The sequence below is a fragment of the Anopheles moucheti genome, chromosome 3 (assembly GCF_943734755.1).
Source record: "Anopheles moucheti chromosome 3, idAnoMoucSN_F20_07, whole genome shotgun sequence".
Lineage (NCBI taxonomy): Eukaryota > Metazoa > Arthropoda > Insecta > Diptera > Culicidae > Anopheles > Anopheles moucheti.
This window is the reverse complement of record NC_069141.1, coordinates 41,985,788-42,010,831: the sequence shown is the minus strand read 5'-3', so window position 1 is coordinate 42,010,831 and position 25,044 is coordinate 41,985,788. Positions and strand designations below refer to the sequence as shown.

General features: G+C 43.1%; 1 protein-coding gene across 1 annotated transcript in view; it reads left to right on the top strand.

Annotated features, from left to right (window-relative positions):
• Positions 1-25,044, top strand: part of LOC128305767 (protein bunched, class 2/F/G isoform) — a 50,000-nt gene that overhangs the window by 3,645 nt on the left and 21,311 nt on the right. The window contains exon 3 of the mRNA XM_053043365.1: positions 12,915-13,982. Within this exon, the coding sequence (XP_052899325.1) occupies positions 12,915-13,982 (1,068 nt within the window). The remainder of the gene's footprint in view (positions 1-12,914; positions 13,983-25,044) is intronic.

Here is a 25,044-nt window from a genome sequence, read left to right as displayed (position 1 = left end):
TTAAGGCTGAAAGGGACCGGCTTATCGCTAGTTTGAGTTCAAATAGACATCCTGTTGGTAAATGAATGTGTATTGCCCATGCACGTTGTACTGTTTATCTGCTATTGAAACTAAACTATTCGTGGCTTCGACGTATATTAGCTACCTCTAACTCATGTTACACTGAAAAGAACAAATGATTGTAAACTATCGAATTCATATATTACCTGTGTAAAACAATCACCTCGCTTGTGTGCTTTTATTGTTTATGATCTTGTTTTTATTTATAAATTTATGTGGTTGAGCAAATCCTCCAATGTAGTCATATACGTAATTTTCGTACCAGTTTACTACTAACAATCACCAAACATTTAATTATTGTAAATATTATGAACTTCAAAACCGTTTAAAAACATAAAAATCTCTGTTGAAACAATTATTGGCTGACTGTAAATAACTGTAAATAATACATGTAACACTTTAAATAAGAGCCTCTAGCCGGAAATTTATGAAATTTGTTTTAAAAACAAAAGATAAAGCTACAAGTTGCAGAAGGAATAAATGCGTAAATATATGGTATATATGAAATCCTTTGTTAACTAATCACAAATAGTAACATATGGTAACATACATAATATATGTGTTTTTTATGCCTTTATTAGGTAATTTTAAACAACTTTCCCTTGCTATGCACCTTTATTTATCAACAAGTTTGGCAAGAATATACCGGTAGCAAAATCGACTGTCACTTGCGTGATATAAGGTATATATGATATATCTCAATAGACCGAGATATTTAACAGGTTAGGGTCTACGTCGTATAACTGTTCGAATAAAGGTCCGACCTGCAATGGTGGCACAAATTGCTCGACTAGAGTTCATTCTTTGGTGTCACCGAGGATGTCCTGAGCGAACAGTAAACTCAGAACCTCTTCTTCAGCATACATTCTCACAAATTTGTGATAAAACAAATCGGATTTTGCAGAGTGTATTTTCATGTTATGGTCATTATAGACACCGTAATTACTCCATGATGAACGTTTACCATTTTCGCATTATTTCCTGCCGCACCCTGTATAATTCAATTGTCTATATTGGGGAAGGGTGACTTACACACTGAATATCTAACTATTTGCTCCCCAAAAAATGGTTACTCTATGGACAAAGTGTGACCAATTCTACACACAATGGTATTGTATCATTAATGAATTCTATTTAATGTCGTGGAAATGAGCAAAATCCTTTTGTTTCTTTTGCTAAACCGTTGCAATCGTTACTGGATACAGTTGTCGTTGTTTGGTGAGCGCCGTTTTGGTCAGCTCCTAATATTTATTGCACTACTTGTGTGCGAAACCTGTGGGGCACATGTATGGGAAAGCAAAATCCATCATCGAAGGTCATGGACAATTCCGTGGCCGGATACGATGTGCAAAAAGTCAAGGTAATCATGAACTCCCTACCAAAGCAGTGTACCGGACCTCCGGACAGGCATCCTTCGTTGTGTGGGTGCGGGTATATACGGCAGTGTGTGATATCCTGTCATGTGGATGTAAACTACACCACCAGCTATACAAATTTGGTTCGGATCCAGTGAACCTCCACCCTTGCGGTACAATTACTTTGCTGTATTACAATACCTAGTTCCCTCCGTTGTTCTTAACAACAACAAAAAGCAGAAGAAAATATCGACTCGAAGTTGTACTACCGGCGAAACATGGGCATGTTCCTCCTTCGCTGTGTCCCGCTCGGAAAATGTTTTGGGCGGCAGTGAATCCTGCATGGTACGAGCGTACGGGGAATAGCGTTTCGCGTGCTAGTTTGTTAGTTGGCCACTTCATTCTTGTATTTTATTTTTGGACCTCATGAAAGAGACTTGTTGAATCGATATTAACTGCTCATGTTTCGTTTACGGGATATGCGTGCTGGTTCATTGATGATGTCTAATCATACAGTGGGACATATTTGATTATAACCTGATTTTAATTAATTACCATTTTTTACGTGTTCTGCAATGAAATTGTGACGTTCATTGTTCGTATTGTGACAACGAAATATGAAGACATATTCTTCACGTCAATAGGTTAATCGCTTTGATAATCTATACCTCTGGAAAAGATATTTAAAATGTTTAAAATTTGTTGTTAGAGATACAAAATGGGGTTTAAAAAGTCATTAGCCTGATTATCGATTTTTTTACGCGTCTTGAAAACATATCGAAGGCTTAATGACTTGTTTAACTGCTGTAAACAATCGTGAGCGAAAGCTTCCAATAAACATTTTGGGCGAGCTTAAAGTTCCATCCACCTCCACTGGTCGAGCCACGAGCTGGTCGATCGCGTCCCCAAAACCTGTCCAATAAAGAACACCAGTGTGGCCGTACCTACTGCTCCGTTCTACTTCCTCAAGCATGACGAATGACGATCACAGCGGATCGTGTTAGGTATCCTTTCCTACCGGAAATAGTTTACTACAACTGGCTCTGTGCACGCTTAGACAACACAAGGCGGCGGTGCTCGCTCAGTTCAGTTTGGTTTTGCGTTGTGGTGCACCGAGCCTATCATACCCTGGCAGTAGAGTATCCAATATCGCCGACGCGTCCGACGTACAAACGAACCTATCAACCTGTGCACGATGAAGAGCTTTCATCACTGGAGGATCGACCGGGTCGAACTGTACTTGTTGATGTTGCCCGTGTGAACGAAACGATGTTTGTTGCGCCTAAGTGTGAGAGGCAAAGAATTTAAATAACTCAACTTGAATACAGCAACATTTTCCCGATTCCAAGGCACCTATTCCGACGTTGCCTTCCGCCATTCGATAGTATGTGGAGAAGTGCCTGGGTCTGAGCCAGCGCCAGCTACTTATGTGAGCATAATGAGGCAAGAATAGACACGAGTGTTGAGCTAGATTAGATGTGCGTTTCTGATGTGTGTTTCTTTTGTTTGATCGTGCACCGTCAGTTGTGAGTAAACAAATGAATCTTCCTGCAATGCGTCCCTATTCCTATATCTACCTAGCCGACCTTGCCATTGCACACATCACTGCATGGTAGACGAGAGCCGGGTGACGTATACAGTCGGTCAGTCTGGTGTGTGGCTTTTAGTCTAAGCGGTCCAAAGTTCTCAGACTCCGTGTTCCGTCCCCGTAGGAAGATCAGTTTACATGGTACGGTCGTGCTGTGCACATATGCACCATCCGAGTGGCGCCTCCATATATAATCGTGTTGGCAGTGCTAGCTACCTCAGTGACAATTCTTTGATACGCTAATAGGTGTGTTGTGATTTGTGAATGAATTTTGGACACGCAACGCGACTAACCATGTTCGGGAATAATCTATCCGTCGGAACGTCATACTATCGGAGCTCCAACTTTTACATTCTGCGAAGAAACTCGATGATTCCGAGATGGTGAGTAATGGCGATTGTTGTGTTGTTGGGACAACAAGGATGGGAGGAAACGTTAATTTGTTTAATACTGTTGTTCGCATTAAATGCTGAACATTTAATCGAGTATAATGTGTATAATGGCCACCACGCCATTAGAACAAACAAAAAATACACCAAAATCCCCTATCGAACCGCGTTTTCGATTGCGTTCTACTTGAGTTGGTTTTAAAACGTTATAATTAGATTCAATACACCGCCGTGGACACTATCGCGGATGATTAACGAAGCGCAAATACTGCTCCAACAATACCCCGCGAGATGCTTTCAAATCAAAAATTAATTTCTTTGGAAATGTGGAAATGAGCAAACAAAAACGCCGGCTTATTCTTCTCCTCCGCCTTGCAACAACGCAATGGCGCGTTTCTGGTAGCATCATCGGACTTTGTTTATTTGTACGGGAAAATGCAACGAGGCAAACAACGCGGGAACCACCCGCCACAGTAAAAACTAGACCAATTCCTGTTTACTTTATTCATCCGCATTATTTTCGGTTGCATCGTTTTTGATTAGTAGTGGTAGGTAGCAGTAAGCGGCCGAATCGGTCGGCATAGTACAATGGTGGGATCGTTCCTAAAATATTCGATTTCTAATGTTAGAATGCACCCATTGGATCAGATTAATCGAACAGTAGGGGGAAGGATAACGCTGGCTGACAATGAATTGATAATTCTTCGTTCCAAGTGACTGCAGCGGCAAACGAAGGCAATCAAACGGCACTTCCCTAGCGACCTCTATGGGATGCTAGTGGAAGCAACGTGTCGTGTAGTGTTCACAATCTCTCACGGTGGTCTAGAATAGAACAACTGCATCGGCATCCGCTACTTGTGCGGGGTTTGTTTTGAGGAATGTTGTTCTGCTTGTAAAACAAAGTTAAATAAAACTAAAAATTTGACCAAAAGGCCAGTAGAGGTCAGATTAATTTGTGCCACTTTTTCCTGGAGATTATTGTTCAGAATTCCTTGCGAATGTTTATGGATCGTCTTCGCCGGAATCACCGTCGTGTTGTGCGCAATCTACCTTATCAAAGCATATTCTTCCTTTTCTTCTCAATGAGTGGCGGAATAAAATAAATATATTTAGTTTACTCGAATTTAGGTTTTTCCTGTGGACCTTTTTGGAAATTTGGTTTCTCCTGAGAAGGACTCCCCCTATCTTGGATCGAGATTTACTCCCCTTGCTGTATGGTGTTGATTCTTCCGCGTTTCGGCAGCAGCGGCCCAACAACGGCACACACAATTGCACTCACCCACAGGGTGATCATATAACCGATGCCACCGCTACGTAGTAGTTTGCTATCTCTTGTCACCCTCCCGGGTGGACCCTGTAGTTGTGTCAAGTGTGGGTATGCTAGTGTTTGAATGTGGTCGGGAATTTGTGATGAAATACGTGTGAAACAGTGTACATGGACGGCACATTGCCGCGGGTTCTCCCATGGGCGGTAACGTCTCGTTAATACCCTTAGGTGAATTGAATCATCATCAGCTAATGCACCATTTTACGCGTACCGCATGCACAGGGTGAACCTTTCAGTGGGAAGAATATGCAAATCTGCATCGAATTTGCCTCCCACTGCTGCCATATTGGTAGTATATATCGCTAAACGTGCTTAGAATGTGTTACAAAGCGCAAAGTATTTAATGGATGGAAAACGAGCATTATTATTTAATTTTTGTCTATTTTTGCGTCATTTTACACGTTACACTTCTATTGTCGACTTAATTGGTACACAATTATGAGTAAATAATTAACTTGATAGGTGATTTACTATTAAGCTATATTCCTAAAAATGTAATACATAATTTATTTGGACTAATACCAACTGAACACCGATTTGCACGTTGGCTTCATTCCAAGACAATAAATTATAATAAGATACGGTCTGGTCGTTGTTCCGTTAATAAAAAAAAAACATTAAATTACGACAATCATAAATTATCTAATTACTTGATAGTAAAAGCCATTCCGTACCGAAATCTGTACAGTATATATGATCTATAGAAATGATCGTTTTTTATACATTTCATCTCAATACGCTCATAACGTATTGCGTTTGTTGTTTCTGATGCTTTCAAGTTTTCTACACACATCCTTATCACCCTGTGCCGTCAAGTACTCTGCTGTTAGTATTCGGATGGAATGTTTTTGCCGCTCGCGGCGGTGGTCGACGCGGTCAGTTTTGTTTATATTTCTCCGTCCCCCGCCGTAGTAATAGTGTGGCGTACGCGATAGTACATTATGATCTCGTTGTTGATCGACACTGACGTGCGCCGCCCTAGGGTTGGAGGAAGGCGTCGAAAGCCAAGCGCAGCAAATTGTAAATGCACCAGCGTACCGTTTCATTCAGACAATTTCCTTACGCCGATATTGTCGTGTTCTAGCGATTCCGTGTGTAGTAAATCGCGCGCGCTCTCGTAGTGATACAGTCTTTTGTGTGGTTTTCGAATAAAAACATTGCGTTGTTTTGTGAATGCAAGCGATCAGATCTAGATCCTGCCCGGGGTCGTTAGTGGTGTATTGTTGAGATCTCTTTTGTGTATAGATTTTGGTGACTGCAGTGAATTGAACGCGATCTCATAATTTGAAGGACGGCAGATTTGTTTCCCGAGGATTCGCGTTGCTGCACCGTTTAATTACAACGCAAATAGCATTGAAGAAGTTCGCGGACGGTGATGTTGCGCACGGGAAAGATCAACTAGTATCTGAATATCTGCATTGTGGAGTTTGTGTCGAGTGATTTATACGCACCTCGCGACGAGTGATAACACGTGCGTATCCGTGTGTAGGTAGCGTAACTTATGACAAGTGCATCGTATCAGTGGGCTGCGAATAAGGTACACCCGCCCGCAGTCAAACATTGTGTGGCTGAGTTTAGTGTGCGGAACTCCCTCGATTCATTACCCACGGTTACAACAAACCCATCCACTAGACCGGTATAAACAGCACTCGATGTTACTTGGTTCTCGACGCGGCGAAGAACGGCTGTTGTTGTCGTCGTTTCGTGGGTCGACACCGAATAGCAAAAACATGTCTACTCCACCAGTACGCAGAATTACCATCGGTGGTGTACCGTCCAAAATTGTGAGCATCCCAAGGCGCATCTCCCTAAGGTAAATGGCAAAGTGGTTTTGTCGATCGATAAACATTCCAGCTGGGGTCATTCATGTCTATGAGGTTATGGGGATGTATTGGAATAAGCTGAAGACTTCCAGCTAATTAAACACCATTTGTTGCCTTGCGCTCAAGTAGCTTTGCGGGAATTAAACAACGTCTATGAGTGACACATAAGAGGGGTATGAATTTGGGAATCTTCTGAATGTTACAAAGGTAATTCCTTCGGTTTGTGTGATTCATGGACGAGAAATTAAATCGCTCAGGAGAAATCCTCAGGGCTGTTTATTTTCATTAAGCACGTGTGATGCAGAGATCTGCATTCTGCATTATAAGGTTTGCTGCATTCATGCTCCAAGTTGAAGCCGGTTAATCACTGCTTGTCTTTTGATACTGTACGATGAAATCACAGCTCTGTTTGGTAAACCACTCGATTTGGCAAGGGAGGTTTGTGACTGTGCAACCGGATGCGAATATTTCAAATCGGAGACCGGAAGATGATACACTAAAATCCCCTTTTCCGCTGATATGTATGAAACTCACTGTGGATTGTGTGTTGTTACTTTTAGAACAACCTATGCTACCGAAGGATCAATTTAATTCAATCATCTTTCTCAGTCTTCGTTGGTCCGGTGTGCTACGGAATGATGAGACCCCATTGTCCATCGTCTAATTTGCCCATACCCGCACGGCTTAACCGCACACCGAGCTGGCACGATTTGTTCTATACGGGCGGCAAGGTGGAGTAAGGAAGGCCACCGTGTACACACGCGGATGCGGTGTCCGACCTAACTGCCAGAAGATGATAACAAGACGGCTAAAAATAGTGTATAATCCGTTGGTGTGTTGGTCCGCCACTTATTGCACTAACGAGCTAAAAGCCGTGAGTTTCCTCCCGATCGCTCGAGCAGACGGCGGCCATAGTCGTCGAAGGGGGGTCTTCTTTGCGCTCTTCTTCCTTTCGTGCTCTTTGAACCAAATATAAATCCCCAATCATGTTCCCTTCCGACAGATCCCTCCCGGCTCATCTCCTGTCCGATGGCGATTCGTTGTTGACAAGCGGCATAGCTGCTCCAGGGGATGGGTCTCTCGATTTTTGTTGTTGTTGTTGTTGTGCTCTCCCCGCCAGTTAGTGATAGTTCATGCCTCGGGAATATGTGTTAGGGGATGAGCAGCGGCGGTACGGTACTGAAGGGTTGCTGTTTGATTGAGAAGCGATCGAACGATCATCGCGTTCCGAGATGATGCCGTTCGACAACGTCGTCATCGGTGAGATTCACAGTGTAAAGAGAGTTCCTCACTTTACCCCCATCAACGTACGTCGTCATGTAGGGTTCGAAGGACATGGAAAATAGGAGCGTAGAATGGATGGTCGACTAGGAACGGAAGGAAGGGTTCGCTGGCGTCGCTGTAAGTGGCAGACGCATGGCGTTACGCCACTAGTGTTCGTGCACTTGTCGACATGCGACATGTGAAACGACAACGACAGAAGCAATTTTGCAGTCGTGCTCCTCGCGCCCCATTAAGGCATTTGGGTAAATGCGCGTCCGCCAGTGTGTGTCTGTCGGTGCCGTTTGCATGCACGCGAGATATTCCTCACAACAGGTTGCTGTTATTGTTGTGCACAGCAAAAGGAATGGCACTCGAGAAAGGCGCTACAAATCAGTAAAACAAAACAACAAATTAAAGCAAACTCGCGAGTTCTTTTTTGTGCGCGACACTGCGGTGTGACTCTGCTGCTCTAGAGGTGCTACTGATGCCGTCTGTCGTTTGATCATCCATCCATCCGTCTGCCGGACAAACAGCGCCCACTGGTGAAGTTAGAAGTGCACGTGTTCGAAAACATTGCAGCGTTAATGTGCTACGCTCGACTCCCACCCAACGGGCGGACGTACACGCGTATGAGAGGATAGTGTTACATTCACCAGTCCTCGAACAGGAACTGTGAATCCTTTTTTTTATTTTGGTTGCTGCCATGCCACGGTGGTCACTTGATTTTTTCCTGCTTGCTTGCCACAAATTTGACTTTACGTAACAGACGAAAAGTTCGCGCTGCGTTGCGGTGTGGAGCTGTTAGCTTGTTGTGTGTAGATATCTGGTGGTGTGCGCCCTGTGGTTCTATCGATTTGGCATCATTTTGGTGTGCCGCTCTGATGGTGCCGCATATTTCACGAAATGGCACACGTATGGAGCAAATCTAGCAGAAGAAATCAACCGAACGTTTGCGCAGAAGAGCAATCCAATCTGTGCTTAGGGTAGGTGACATCGTGTCCCCGCATGATCATCATACGCAGCTCGTGACTTGTTTGATTTTCATCTAAATTGTTTGTTGAAAAAACGCCCACACACACACACAAACACACCCGTTGTTTCATAATGCCCGCTCAATGCCCGGAAGGACCACCCATGTCAGTTTGCATCATTCCGAAACAAAGCGCATAGTTGCACGATGTCAAGCCAAATTTTGTTTCTCATTTCTTTTGCATTAACTTTTGGCAAACACGCCAGACAGCTGGCTGCCGTGTTCATGTTCCGCTACAGCTTGTGCTAAAACACTTCGTTTGAAATCGCAGTTCGGCGCAATGTGTATAACACATTGCAGCTCGAACTGTTATACCGTCTAACGACCGTCAGTTTGTTCGCGGCGCTGTACGAACTTGTGTGCGTATAGATGGCGCTGTTCGCATTCGAGAGATACTGTCGTGGACCCGATGCAGGTTGTGAATAAATTATTTCTGTTTTTTAGTTTGGTTCTTTTATTATTATATTCATGAAATTAAATGTGAATCACACTTGACTAAGGACAGAGCTTTTTAAAATATTAAATAATTTAAAATATAACTGTTCGGTTCCATCCCTACAACCGTATTCTGTTTACCGTCGCTTCGGTCGTCGTGCAAATCAGCTTGCCAAACCAAACAGTTGTACGCTAACCAAAGAAAAAGCATCCAACGCAAATTGTAATATCGTCACATGCTGAATCTGTACCACCATAATGATATCACCGAATCATACATGAGATCACCTGGAGTGGATTGAACGATTTGCTGCGTCCACACGACGACCAATAAATAACCATAAAAAACCTGCCCAGAATTGTGGTAATGCGTTAACAAACAAGGGGTTTGTTTATTATTTTCGAGCATTTCTGAGCGAACCAGCGTTGAATAAAACCAGTACGCTAGTACAGCGTGCTCTTTACCGAAACTGTTTGTTTACGCCTAGAAGATTCGGTCGACCATCTGATGGAAATATTCTACTTCTTGTTGACTTGAATGGAATACTCTAGATCGCGCATACCCGCATTTCCACCGCGCACCTGGATTGTGAATCCTTGTTACTTACGGAGTGCCGGTTCAGATGCTTTTCGTACTACAACCCTTGGTATATTAAACGATTACGAATACGAATACGAGTCCATGAGCTCATCTTACATATTATTTATTTACTTATTTTATTTAATTAATGTGTATGCCGCAAGGGTTTTACAAATATGTATGACTTATTAACTAAGGGATATGGAGAAGCAAGGAAAGGAAAAAAACACAAACAATAGGAAGTTAGCAGGTTAGAAGTTGGGAGAAAGCGGACTCGCGTAGGCGAGAACGAATGTGGGGCACAGGGACATTATAGTCGAACAAGTGATACGAGCTGTTGAAGTCCGATAGCGCTCTAATAAAAGGTGTGTAAAATAGGGAAATATACTTCAACATCACAACATGATTCTTATTTTCAGTAACATGTTTTATTATTTGTAAATTAATTAAAATTGTTTAGTTGTTATTATTTGGTTATTTGCTGCTAGAATTTCTTCGCAGCCTTGACCTGCTAGTGGACTCTTGCATACAAATTCAGGTTAGCGCTACCGCACAACCTTTTTTCATGCAGAAATGCTTTACAAGCTGGGTCGTCCGTTGTTTCTTTGCCTCGAGATTCATTGATTCCATACCTTGCTTTTATCACAAAGCAATTTTCTGTATTAAAATTAATGAAAATGTTCACTAATTCGTTCCGGGTTTTCCCTTTTTAGACGTCTCCTCAGTTTTTAAAGTATTTTGACGTAGAAAAATGTATTTGTAAGCAGAAAGATATATTTTATGCGTGACCCAGTGGTGTACTTGGTAGAGGCCCCGTTCCCACTCGTTAGGACATAAACATTTCTCCCATCAACTTCCAGACGTATAGAATATCCCAGAAAAATAAAATCCTCCAATACTGGTAATGGCATACTTTAAACCAGTTTTTTTGTATGCATCTTGACGTTTCCAGGCTTATGCGCTTACAGCTCCTCATACAAATGGCAAACCTGATTTATCCTAGGTATAATGGATGAGATTGTTTTCCTAATGAAAGCTTCGCTCAGTTGCAAATGTCAAACAAACCATTTTTCTAGTTTATCTGAACCAGATTAGGCTGTAAACATAAAATTTGAACGAAGACAAAAAAAGTGTTATTTGAATGATCAGATTTATATACTGTTTCAAAAGAATTGAATTCGAAGCTTTCTAATGTTTCATGTTTTTTTCTCAAATTGTAGTTCCGCAAAAATGATCCCTTATGTCATTCTTCATGTCCAGAATGATACAGTTCAGTAACTGGATCATTTAACAGAGACAGACTAAGAGCTTAAGCTGTCTAATTTATGGCATGGTCTGCCCCAATCTATCGTTGTAGCATACACCTAGGACATCTTAATTATTCTTCGGCATATCACATATATCTTCGGGAGATTCTTAATGAAATGTTTATGGCACTTTAAACTAAAATCAGGGAAACAAGTACCTGGACTGAACTCCGGTCTGAGGTGAAAGGAACTAATAGGAAGCCAAACATAATTGAAAGACAGTATTCACAGTAACGATCTATCTTGTGTAATGGTGTAGGGTGCGGTTATTCGTATCTTAAATCTTGCTCGTATCTCAAAGTAAAACATCGGTCGTTCAGCGGCTCGTATCTTAAAACATTAATTTATCTCTGTATTATGAATTCGAATGAACACTCCAGGCATAATATATTTAAATCTCGTTTCTAAACATGGTCAACCACGATATAATGTAAGCACGCCAAAATAGGATAATTGTAAATTGAGCATCGAATGATTTAATCTGCTTGTTTTTCGTAAAGCCGTTGTGAAGGGTTAAAACGCGTTTAATCTCCAAATAATCTTCATGTGATCCCAAATGAACACAACGTAAAGTACGATAATCGTAAAGCTAATGCAAACTGCTGGTGCTGTTTGTTAAACCCTTGAATGCAACATGGACGGCGATGGTTCATCGTTAAAGCTAATTGCAGCAATGAATCTAATGCTGGTGAACCTATTGCAAAAATCATGCCGTCATGCTGCACGTGCATGTTACATATGTTGCTGGATGTACGATTTGGAAATACTGGCCGTTCCCCGCCAACCCCGGCCGACCCGACCCGGTTCCGTAGCAGCGTGCACACATGGCTACTGGTGCAGCATGAAATGAATCGTTACCGATCGTGACTGATTTAGTCGGAGTGATAAGGTAGCGTGTGTAACACGGCTGGCTGGGGTTAGAATAGCTCTGTTATACAAGCGAACTTGTCACTGCTAGTAGCGGAGCAGGGTTTCTAGTCACGTAGCTCGTTTATCGTTTTGCAGCAATTGACTGCAGGATGTTTGGTCGAAGGCAATGAAATCTTGCCATATATCCCGATGATCAGACGCGCAGCCTTGGTGTTGCCTTACAGAGTGGTGCCGAAACCCCAGCTACGATCGTTCTTGTTGTGTGTAATTCGTCCATCATAACGTTTCGCTCTTCATCGGGAATGGCTGCTTCATCAGCAGTAAGATCCCTTGGTGGTGGTACTGGGGGATGCTGGTCGCATCGTTGCTCTGCGCGCGGGTCGGGTGATTTGTTACTGCTTTGTTGACGCATGAGTATGCAATCGTTTCGAGCATGGTTTGTGGTGTTTGGTTATACATATTGTGCTCTGCTGGCTGCTTCATGGTGCATATCATCGCTACCCATTCATACTGCGCTGCCCGGTGTTCGGTTGCATTTTGTACCTATGCTTGCTTTAACCAGGCGCGTGCCATATTTCGCATATCTGCTGTTTGCTGATTGGTAATCCGCTGGCTCTTGATTTCACGAAATTGCGCGCGACTGCTCACCATTCACGACGTTCACTGACTGTTTGTTTCGTTGTTGTTTTTTTGGTCGTCACGTATGCGACCGATGCGCTGACAACACACCATCATCAACATGCATGTGTAACCTTCATGCGACTCCGGGAAACAAATCATCGCCCAAAACCGCCTACCTTCCTCCTTGCGATCGTTGCGATGTCCTGTTTTGTTTTTGGACGATGTGGTTTTGAATCTTTCTTGAATGATTATTTCGTTGTCTATAGCAGCAGCGGGTTGCAGGCGCAGCAGCAGCAACTGCCGTCTCTGCCATCTGCAAAGCAACAGCAGCAGCAGCAGCAGCAACAACCGTTAGGCACAAACGCTTTTCCCGATGCGAATGCGTCGTATGACAATTTCCAGAATGCTTCGCTAGACAGAGGTGTTATGCTGGCAGCACTGCAGCCACAGATCGCTCAGCAGCCACAGCAAATGCCACAGCAGCCGGTGCCGCCGCAACAGTATCCGCAGTATCATGCACCGTTGTATCACGAGAATGCCGACAAGCTCTCGAAAGCGTACTCACTGCCACCGTCTATGAGTGCTGCGGCGAAAGAATCGCTTCGGAAGGAGCTGGCCCAAAGTCGGCTAGAGCAGCAGCAGCAACAGCACGCCGCACGCAAATTCCAACCTGTTGCACGCGCTTTCAATGTTGTTATTACCTCCGGCAGCACGGCCGGAACCACTAACCCTTCCAGCACAACGCACGTTTCGGGTCCGTCGAACACCAGCAACATCTACACCAATATTGCACTGGGGAAAAGCATCCAAAACCTCATGAAACCCACGCCCGTGCTGGCGACGGCCGTGGCCAATCGCTTAACCGGAGGATCGCTCACGCGTTCGGTCGGTGCCCTTGGGTCGTGTCAAGAGTTGCCCGAAGGTACGCCGGCACCGGAAGCAACCGGTTACTGTCGAGCCGCCAGCAGTCTGCTGGGCAATTTCACCGGCAGCAACAGCGTGAGCGCGTGCACGGCAACGCATCCGCATCGTTGTGTGCAGGATTTGATCAAAGAGGAGCTGGGCGGCAGTCGGCTGAGCAAAGCGGGAAGTATGATTAATATGAGCACCGATTCGGATCTGTTTACCGCCGGCGGTTCACAGTCGCATCCTGCGTCGGGACGCTCGAGCCCAGCGTACCTGCAAGGAACAACGCCAGTTGGTAGTCCGCCACGATACCTGAACACGCTCGGTCCCGCGTACAGCGGCGGTGGTGGTGGAGGAAGTGCCCGCGTAAGCCGAGCTCCCTCGCCCTCTGTTCTTCATGCAAGCGCTGGCGGTGGCGAACACGCAAGGTTTGAACATTTTTTCGAGTGTCTATTCAAAATTTAGCTCTAAACAAAAACAATCGTAATAATTCAATCCGGTCTTGCAATGTCCTAACGATTCATGCGCCCTCGTTGAACAACTCTCCATCCTCGTTTTGGTTTGAATGGTGGACGTTAAGGATTTTCACGTCAACGCATTTCTTCTTACACCCCCTATTTGCGCGATGGCATGGCAGGCTCATATTTTCTCGGCTTTGTTGTTCTGATCAACGCTGATCGCAGTTTTGAATCTCATGTATTCAGGGACATGTAATCTCTACTGTGTAACCCTACTGTCCGCTTACCGACATCATTGTTAACCGTTGTATCCATCGTTTGGAAGCTGCTGATCTGTGTTCCTTTTATTCGTTGTTTTTTTTTCTCTCTATTGCAAACTAACATCCTCTTGCATACACGCCAACACACATATAAATTATATATATATACACACTACATGCACATAGTGATGCTAAGATTCTCTCGCAAGATGTAATCGTCTAATCGAGAGTGTAATAGTTCCCTTCTCGAATAATTTTCGTTATGTAGCTAATGTTGATTGTTGTTGTTTACTACTTTTTGGTTTAATTTTTATTTGTTTATTTTTCGTTTCGAATGCAATACAATAGTTGGTATCCCTCTTCTTTAGAAAGGTTTCGTCTTTTGCTCTCAGGAATGATATTGCGGGGATGGGATCGTACATATGTCCGTATCCTAGCGATGGTATCTAATTTTGCTTTATTCTCTCTCATTACAGGTCAGTATGGGTTTTGTTGTGGTAATATGTTACGCACGTAACACAGCGAGGGGTTTGTGTACGTAGGTATTGTACGACTGGGTACGTTTGAACATGGTAATACATGCTGGCGTTACGTTACAATAATCTATAATCTACATTAGCGTAAGTATATTACAACACATCTTATGCGCCAAACAGCTGCTCTGTAGCAAAAGGGGTACCGGGTCATGCTGCTCTATTTTTGACTCTGTTTGTATTTGTTTACATTTCACACATTTCTCTTTTTTGTCCAAAACCCAACGTACGACGAGAAGGACAATGTCGGGGAAGGGTAGTGACTAAGACCGGACTTTAAAACATATCGGCCTCAATCGCTTTTGCTAATATGATTAGCGCTAATTAAATTATCAGCGAACGAACTTGACAGAACCGCCATAAATGTCAATGCGATGCGAAGAAACCTACCGCAACAGCAGACAGTTTGTCGCCAAACGGTTGTGCCAACGGACGGTGATATGTTGACAATTGATTTGCACGCATTTACACAACATTCGCCAGGGTTTGGAATAACCTTTCCTTTCATCGCAAAAACATCCCCTGCATGGGAATGTGTGAATTAAATCGGAAGATCAAAGCGATGTCTTGCTAATCAAGCAACTTAAATTGACACGCGTATTAGCGCAGATCATGCCACATTTGTTTGCCATTTGGTAGCGTTTGTTTGTACACAATTGCCTGCCTGCCTGTTGAATGTAGTCAGTTAAAGGTGACTGTACAATATATGAAACATTTGAAAGGTGGTAACATTAAACTTTGGGAGAAGTATGCAGCTTAAAGTTTACGCACCATTTTTTCTTAATGCTTTAGATGAAAGTATTTTAATTTTCTGAAAGTTTGTTCAATTTTATTCAATTGCTTTTTATTTTTAATTAGAATTTTGATTAGATGCTCAAATAAAAAAAACATATTATTTTACAAATCGACACAAAATCGACACAAACGAATGGGTCATTTTCCACGTGTGATTTGGTACCCATGGCAAAATGTCCAAGTATTAGTTGAACGCAAATTGGACGTCTAGTAATTTTTTTTCCAAAACATCTACTTCAAGGTTCAGGACCGATGAACCAACATGATCTAATTGTTATAACACGACACAAGAAGTCTGACAAATGATTATGTCGAACTTGACATATTCATTTGAAATGGAATTTTGTTGTATTTGGACCAAGATGTAGCTACGATTTGCTAATCTAATTTTTAAATTGTGTGCTATTGATTTCTTAATTGGAGTCCGATAAACAGTTGAATGTATATAACATTTGTAGTCGAAAACGAAATTATACATAATGAGTAATTCGTCCCTTGATGTATTTGGAATCAGGGCGTCGGTTTCACAGGACAGGACCGATCCAAATTCACATTCGAACGCAGTATTGACTATCGAGCTACAGGTCAATAAAAAGTTAAAGAAGGTCAGAAATAACATGTTATGTTATGGCGTAATTTTCCTAAACCTCTGATGTTGGTAGAATTTTGCATGGATGACCAACGTTTAACTTTTAGGAAGTAATCCGCCTTCTATGCACCCTGGAGCTTGTATAAACCCAGCAGCTTTGTTTGGCGTAGCCCAGTTAACCGAGCCAATTAGCTAGTAAAAACAAATTTTGATTCAAAATGCCCACATTTTTTCAGGCAGTTTGATTGGGTGTGATAATTTTAACAATGTATGTAAAACGAATGTTTCTGCACTATTCTCGTCACGGTTAATTCATTCTTTGAATTTTTAAGAACCGAAAAGGCAGAACTACTGTTTGTTATTCCTTATTTCAAAGCTTTCAAGTATTTTTTGGTCAAGGTTCATGTACAATTGGACAAGTGTCCGCTTATACTTGAATGGAAAAGTTTATATCGATAATCCAGCCAATACATTATAACTAGTCTCCCTCGTTTTGTTTGAGGTGACAAAAACACTTCTTATCCTTGGAGAGTTCCGGAAGACTCTGCTTAACATTGCGGTATGCCTATAAATCACACCAGGCTGGTTGTTACGAGGATCTTAGATCTTGCATCAAAGAAGATATTACTCTATATACTATCTTGCTTCAGAGAAGAAGATGAGAATGTGATGGTAGAAAAGATTGTTTCTCTGGGAAAATCCATGAGTCCAAAGATCTCAGGAGCTAACATCGGAGGAGGAGGAAGAGGAGTTACACGATCTGTATTAGCCCAGCAAAAACGTGAACCTCGGTGGTTCAGGCACGTTTTTGAAGGTAAAATTTCCACAAATATTTCCATTTTACACATGAGATAATATGGTAATTTGCCAAACCATACATCAATGCACAACTGTGCAGCCTGTTTAGGCCTTGACCATTAATAAAGTCGGAAAAGCATGCGTAAACGGACTCCCATACATAGGTATTACCATACAAGTGTGGATTGCTGAAGTCGCAATGAGACGAATGCCAAATAAGTAGAAGTTTCATCAATGAACGTCTATCTTCCAAGTGAAATGAATGATTTTTCAAAACCCCATCTTTGGATGCGTTACGGCGCAAGAATTCATTTTGCATAATCATGTCACATATAGATTGTTTGCGTGGTGTTATCGCATTGACAAAAGACTTTGTCACGCTCATTTCTATGGGGCGATGTATGAGACTGCTGTCAAATCATTTGCAACTTAGGGCCAATTACTCATCTCATACCAGGCCAATCAAAAATTACGAGACATTAAATCGCAAGTAACTTCACTAGCTGATCGCATCGTACCATCGATACATGTGTATTGATTTCCCAGACACTTCAACTCCGAGCGTTACGTAACCTCTTTACCAAGACGCCCGGGGGATGGCTGACGATCTAGCCACAATGAGCCGTAAGCCGTATCTAAATGACAACCTGTATACCTCATCGTCATCACCATTTGTTGCTGTAAGGCTCCACAGTGTGCAGTAGCGTTTGTGCAGCAGAGACGTACTCAGGTGTCAGTGAGGTTGCTTTCTCGGCTAGCAGAACTAATCGCGCTTCTGCTCCTCGTCCAAGCAGGTACGAATGACGCAAACGCAAAATGCTCAACTGCACAAATGAGACGCCGGCGATTGCACAGCATGCGTTTATAAGTGCTACTGGTGCTGTAGGCGAAATAGAGGAGGTATAGGTACTTTTTTTTCCCCACTAACGCAAGCACCACTGATGGAACCGGCGTTTAGCAACAAATTAGTGGAAACCACTCGCGGTCGTCGTAGGATCCACCAGAGCAGGGCAGAGCAGAAAGTAGGGAAACCAGATCGAAACCAGATTGAAAGTGAAATACGCACAAACCAGAACAAGTTCACCGGGAAAAAGAAGGAAATGTGCTTGCAAATAATGCCGGTGGCAGTGATTGAATGGAATAAAAAATCAATCATTTACGCTTATCAAACCGGGGTTGACAGCTGACGGCAGCAACCGTAACCTGATTGGTGTTGGCTTGTCCATATGAGGAATGTTTTTGTTCTACATCTACATGCATGTGTGGGATTTGCGGTTTGGTTTTTTTTTTATCAGAGCAGCGTGTTGTGCGGTATGTAATTAAACGCAAGCGAAACTCACCCAACTGCAGCACTGACTGGAGCAGAGAAAAAAGCTCACCGCACTTCCTTCGGGGCGTAGAACATTGGTTTCTAATTCGCAACTTGTGTGAAACCTACGCGTTTGGTACGTTTGCATAAATGCTAAAAGACGGACTGTTTTTTGCGTCATTAGTACATATTGAGCCACAGCATACGAGACGACGTGAAACGGTAGCGTGCTGATTGGTGCGCTGCTGACTGTTAGCGGCTATTCACGAAAATGTCGTGAGGGCGAAAATTGGTCTCGCAAAACCTACCCAACATTACTGAGAGGTACTGTACGCGTTAGGGGCCGACCGGTGATCGGTCACCCGATGGTTGCCTACGGCAAAATTCCACGATACAGGGAGCTTTTTTTTTTAAATCCACCAAAAAAGTAGAACGATAGAATGAAGGCGAAGGAACGCGTTAATGAGCTGCAAAATTTGACAAACGGCCTTCGCAATTATACGAACCATTTGCTGTGGCGAAATCTGCCAATGCCAGCGTCAGGCGGATGGCTTTGAACCCAAACCTTCACCGCGTTATGTGTGACTAAAATTGTAGCCAGCTGAAAATTAAAGCTGTCCTTTGGTGGTTTCTAGCTAATCTCGCGTATCCCTACTCATATTCCGGACACGCCAGATTGCATGGTCCTGTTGAAAGGAAGTTGACCATAGTGAAGATCGTGTTCCATCTTTTGGAGCGCCTGCAGCAATGTGATAGCAAAATTTGCAAAAATGTTTATAGCATCCCATCCGAGAGAATTCGGCGCTCAAGCGATTTTGTTTTCGAGATCCCGTTCTGGCCCTAGGTCATGGGTTTCGTTCTTGATGTGCGAAACTTATGCTCTTTTTCGTGAGTGTCTCCGAGCATGATGTTGGTGCGCAGGCCCAGACAACAGCACCAAATCAATAGTGCTACAACAGCCAAATCCAACTCACTACTTCTTGTTTTTGATGTTTGGTGTGGAAATGCGTCACGATCGGAGGCTAGCAATTTTCCGTGTTCTTCCTTCGCTCGCTCGCTAGTGCCTAGTTTTAGGCGCAAAAACGGCATACAGATAAAAAGTCACACTCACACACAGTGCCGAAACATGGAATGGAACGAGTTCGTGATTACAAAAATATTCAAGTGGTGGAATAATGTTCGCGTTGTGTCAAGGCCGTCGCCGTAGTGCGCGAAGAGAACCATCTTTTACCCGCCAATTTTTGGTTAACGTTGGGAAATATTAACTAACCGCAAGCCGGGATTTTTTTTTGAGCCGTAATGAGTGAAATATGTGATAAAATTAAGTAACGGGCCCTGAAATGTGAAACATACCAGCCAAAAACAATATTGCTGCTTCGCATTATTGGTTGTGAAATGAGTTTCCTCTACCTCGCTCGCAGTGGCAAAAGTTGACGCATGGAAAACAAGTTCATTGACTTTTCGAGGAAAAGGACACAAACCGAACGCTGGTCGTTTTGGAAAAATCAAGAAAGCATTATGAGGTTTTCACCAGAGCCGTACACACAGGTACAATGAATTATTGAGTGTGTTCGTTCATTCGGGCATTCTACCATCGCTAACGTTTCATCGACTTTGTTGGACACGAGTGATTATCCGGTCGCGTTGTAAATATTGAAAACAAGCGCTGAAAATGGTTCTCGGTTGTGTCATCAAGAGTAGCGTGTGGTTCAATCGAGTGATATTCATATATTTCGAGAAGTACAAATGAATGGATAAAAAAACATATACACACAGTGCGAAGTCTTCAGTGTAGTTCATTAACGACATATACATTCACCATATCAAACACTGCCATTATTGTGTAACAGAGTCACCATTTTGTTGTGCAGAATTCGCCAAGGATAGCCATTATTGATCTAAGGGTACGTTTTTGTTGCAACAATAGATCAATTAAACACAGAAAGAAGAGTTAATCGCTTGCGTATGCGTTTTTTAATAAATTAAATTATTAAATGAATGAATTATTAAATTATTTTCAAAGTATGTTGCTTAAATGTTATATCTAAAAGGTTTTTTTTATTTCAACATATTTTGCTACCAGACTACATCAGAAAGCAAACTATATTAAATAATGTTAATATGCAGCAACAAAGCTTAAACGATACCTTCAACTAATTTACTAAAACTACGATTTTTAAGCATTTACACATTTTTGGGTGGATATGATTCAGATTTATGAAACTGAATAAATCTTCAAGCTTCATGAATGATTCTTTATCTATATTATGAAGAATAATGAATCATATTCTCTCTTCTTCTCTTGGCGTCATGCCTGGCTTACTAGGCTTAATTTTGCCAGTCCGTACTACGAAGGAATTGGTCCGGATAGGATTTTGGACCGATCCTGTTGTGCGAAGACCGGTGCCGCTATCAACACACCACATTCGCCCCCTAAATGAATGAGTGGTATGCATGGCATACATTTTAGCTTAATCTAAATGTATTTCTATGTAGATTCAATATGCAATGGTTGGACAATGGTACAAATAATATTTAATATACCAAAGAGTTATGCTAAATATGCTTGTTCAGTGTTATATCGAAATCAAATTGAGATTCGGCTCATGATTCAAATTATTTCTCAAATTACTTTTTCTTCATCAAGTAAAACATTTATTTTAATCTCAAAATATTAATGTGCTAAATCTGAAGCGTACCTGAAATCCAAATGACTTGTCTAGTAATTCTACTGTTATGATTTAATGTTTTTTGTACAATTAACTTTTACATTTAAACAACATTTAAATCGCCTTTCTATATATATAGCGTAAATGTTTTGACATAAACAAAAACGTATACAATAAAGAGAAAGATCATTAATGGTTAGGATGTACATTTGGTTTAAATTAACCATTATCTACCCTGGATCTTTTTTTTGTTGCGCTGTGCGTTTCGAACGAATAATGGAACGAGGAAAGCTTTTCGATTAATAATGTGTGAAAATGGTACAGACTCTGGCTCAAGCGGTGCGTACCATATACGGCACGGATCGCGCAATTCACCGCCTCGATCGCGCGCAGTCAAACTGCTGTTGCGCACACACTTACGCCACCGCGCCGCGTAGTGCGTAAGTATTCGTGAGCGTACGCACTTTTTCCCTTCCTTTTCGCATGCGATCGACGAGATGAAATTTAATGTGTTTGCATCCGCCCATTGGGGGGAGGGGGGACCGTAAAGGAACCGTGCGGGGATCGGTCGGGAAAGTGAGAGAATGGGCAAGAGTATCGGATTTAGGTCAGCAGCAGCAGCAGCAGCAGTAGTTGTACGTTTTTGCTGTCTCCACTTCGAAACGGAATTCACAACGCTCAGCACAATTTGGCGTAGCCGTTCCTTGTTGGGGTGTTTTTTTTTTGCTATCGTTTTAATCTTCTCCCGTCGTCTTTTGCCAACTTTACAGAAGAAGCCGGGTGAACGTTGGATCAAAATCCGCTAGTGTGTGTGTGTGTGTGAGTCTTTTGTGCCGTATTCGCGTGCTCACGCTGTTGAAGGGTTTAAACTTTTACTTCTTAGTTCCCATGGTTGGCCTTTACAAAATGAGCTAATGCCATCTTTACCGTGCGCGTACGGTTGCAGTGCGTAGTCTGGGACCGGCTTAAGATGGCGGTGTTGGTATTGCTTCGCACGTTGGCGATCAGCGCTCTCTTTCGCGCTATTCCTTTTACTGATCTGCTCACACTATATCCTTGTTCCGAGGTTTACAGTGGCCGTAGCTTGCCTCGTCAGCAGGTTACGCATACTCGAGCCGGCAAATAGTTTTCACAGCAACTTGCGATGATCTTGAATGCGATCGAGTTCGTCCGTCCTTGAGAGCTAAAATAAAACGCGTTGCCAGGTTTGTAGGAATAGTTTTGTTTTATTTTTTGTATGTTCTTCAGCAGAACATTCTTTCGTCCGTTTCCAATTACCTACATTCCGGAAATGTAATGCCTTTGCAGTTGTTCATTTGTTACTGTTGATTATTAATAATAATGTGATGCAGTAATAAGACCTTGCCATTTTTTTTAAGTACTTATTATAATTATTATGCAGTACTATTTCTAAAATGCTCAGCAAAAAGAGAATTTTATATTACAAATGTTGCTCTAAATGCTTGCCGTATGCTCAAATTTACATCCCAATGGTTCATATTTGTCCCACAACGGAGAAAGGTTCCCTCGAGACGCACACCTATCTAATGCCGAGCACCTATGTTGCGTTATGCTGCGCTAGCTCCGAAAAACACCAATGTTTGCAAGTGTGTTGCAACGATACGAGCAACGATAAGAAGGCAGTCGAGGAAACCAGCAATACTTGCAAACGGTGTGATTATGCTTGCTTGTCCTCCAACATACGTACACGGATACATCATCATCATCATCATCATCATCATCATTACAGATACTATGGGAGGAAGTTATGTTTGTTTATGTTTTTGGAAGCTCTGTTCGTGTTTTGATGTACCGCAAACGCCATAACGCACACTACCGGACGAGAAATGCTCGTTCTCTGCGAGCATTGATTCTGATCAAATCCTTTTTCTTCGGAGAGAATTAAAATCCCAGGGATACTCACGGACCAAAACACGAATGAGAGGCCTTTAAATTGTGCCGTAGCCCATTAAATGGCTGCTAGTTCGCTTGAGTAACTTTTACTTTTGCATCGTTTGATACACGTCACATAAAGCGTGCACCACAATCACAGTGGAGCATACGCGGCTGCACCAGTTTGTAGGAAGTTGAGCTTTGCATTGGCAAAAGGGATGTATTGAATCGCATTGTTGTTCCAAGGTTTTCGCGGACTCCATTTTAGAATGCAAGATGGAAGTTGGTCCATCCAGCGGATAGAAGTAGCGATGCCATTACGTGTTACTGGTATTCATTAGACATTTGTCCAGCGATGTTCAATTGCTGTTAAGGAAGATTTGAACCTATCTCAACATTTTGCCAATTCAAAGGAACGCATTTCTGACTACCGTGAAGTCCCTTTTTCGGGATGGCATGGGAGCTGCCTTATGCTCTTCGAACATTGTTTCTCCCAAACTTAACTACCGTTATTGCTCTTATGTTGGCTTGCTCGCGTAGAATAAGAAGAGATCGTGTTTTGCACTCCCCCGTATTTGCCCCCCCCCCCCCTAACTTTAACATAAAAACTACACATATACAGACACTTTCGGCGCACTCGCGAGTCTCAGGGTTTCTCGAAGCATTGGAACAGTGGGCTTCTCTCTGCCTTCCTGTCGCTCGCAAATGAACGGAGAAAATGGTCGGAAAATGTTACCCATTCGCATTCGTAAGACCTTTTCGTAATACAAAACACACGCATGGATATGCGCCGTGTGTGCGTGTGTGTGTGTGTGCTCGTGAGAGATTTTTAGCAGATCTGAAGAAATGCAGAAAAGTTGGAAAATGCTCTCCCAGCGAATGAGAGGCCAAAGCAGTTAAAATGAGAAATACTGTCGACTGTAACAGACAGGCCCGCTCCCCCCTTTCGAATTTCTGTTTCCCACTGCGGCCCTCGTGGTGGCTGTGGTGTGCGCCCGCCGTAATGCTCTGAGAGCACTGGGGTGGTCGCGTGTATGCGTGTGTTGTTGGGGCGATGTTTGGCTCGAAATAACTGCATCGTGTGGCGTACATTCTCGTAGTAAAGTGCGGACTTTTGAAAACACACCATGTCGTCGAGGCGTCGGGCAGCTCCAACTGCGTAGTGTTAAAAACCAGTTCGCGTTACACCATCCTCGTCGTTGACCACCGTGTGTCATGTATCGGCCAAGTTGGGACCGCGTCGTTCTCGTGAAAGTGCGTCCGTGTGGCTGCCTAAAATAAGCAGCAGTTTTGTAGATATAATATCCACCAGAACGTGCCGATGTACTACGCCCCAAAATAATCAACGCTCAAAAGCGGGCAGCCATCGATTCCGTTCTTGGGAGCGAATCTCGCCGCCACCTTCGCAGCTGTTTCCACCTCGAAAGATCACCGCGAGATACATCGCGGTAGCATCGCAGCAAACGGCCAACAACAAAAAAAAAAAAACGAAGGAACTAGTCCAACAAATTGTGCTGAGTTTCAAAAATGTGATCTACACTCTCATCCGTACAAACCGTCGCGTCGGTCGTTCGGTGTGTCGTGCTTGTGCTGTGCTGCATCTTTTCGCATCGCGTTCGACGGTGAAGCTTTTTTTGGCTGTGCGGTTTAACGGCGTTGTGTCTGCTGCAAACCACACCAGAAGAAACCAAGAAAATACGCCAAACTGACTGAGAAGGGCCAGCTCGCATTGCGGAGTTTTATTTGTTTCCCGATCGGAAAGGTCGCTATAATTTTGTCCCTCAAAGCATCGGTTGTTGTGGCCGTATTATGTTGTGATTATTCATAACCCAATCGAAGCAAACGGCAAGAGCCCCTCTCACGCGGGGTCGGTGGTGCTCGGTGCCGTGCGCTTATCAGCACGCTGCACTTCAAGGCAAATTGTGTACCCATACCCAGGACAACGACCAGGAAAACACAGCCGCTTAGCCGCTGTTTAGAGCCCTGCGCTGTTCACCTGGGCCGCTTTTGGGGTTTTGCAAAAGTGTGACACAAACCTTTACCACTCTACCACTCAACTGGAACGCGTGTGACCAAACAAAAACAAGTGCAATCGTTATTGGAAGTTCTGCGACGTGTGTTAGTTCCTGCGGGCGTGTTGGAAACCGTCTGGGAAGGAAAAACACCACAGTAACCAACGGCCGTGC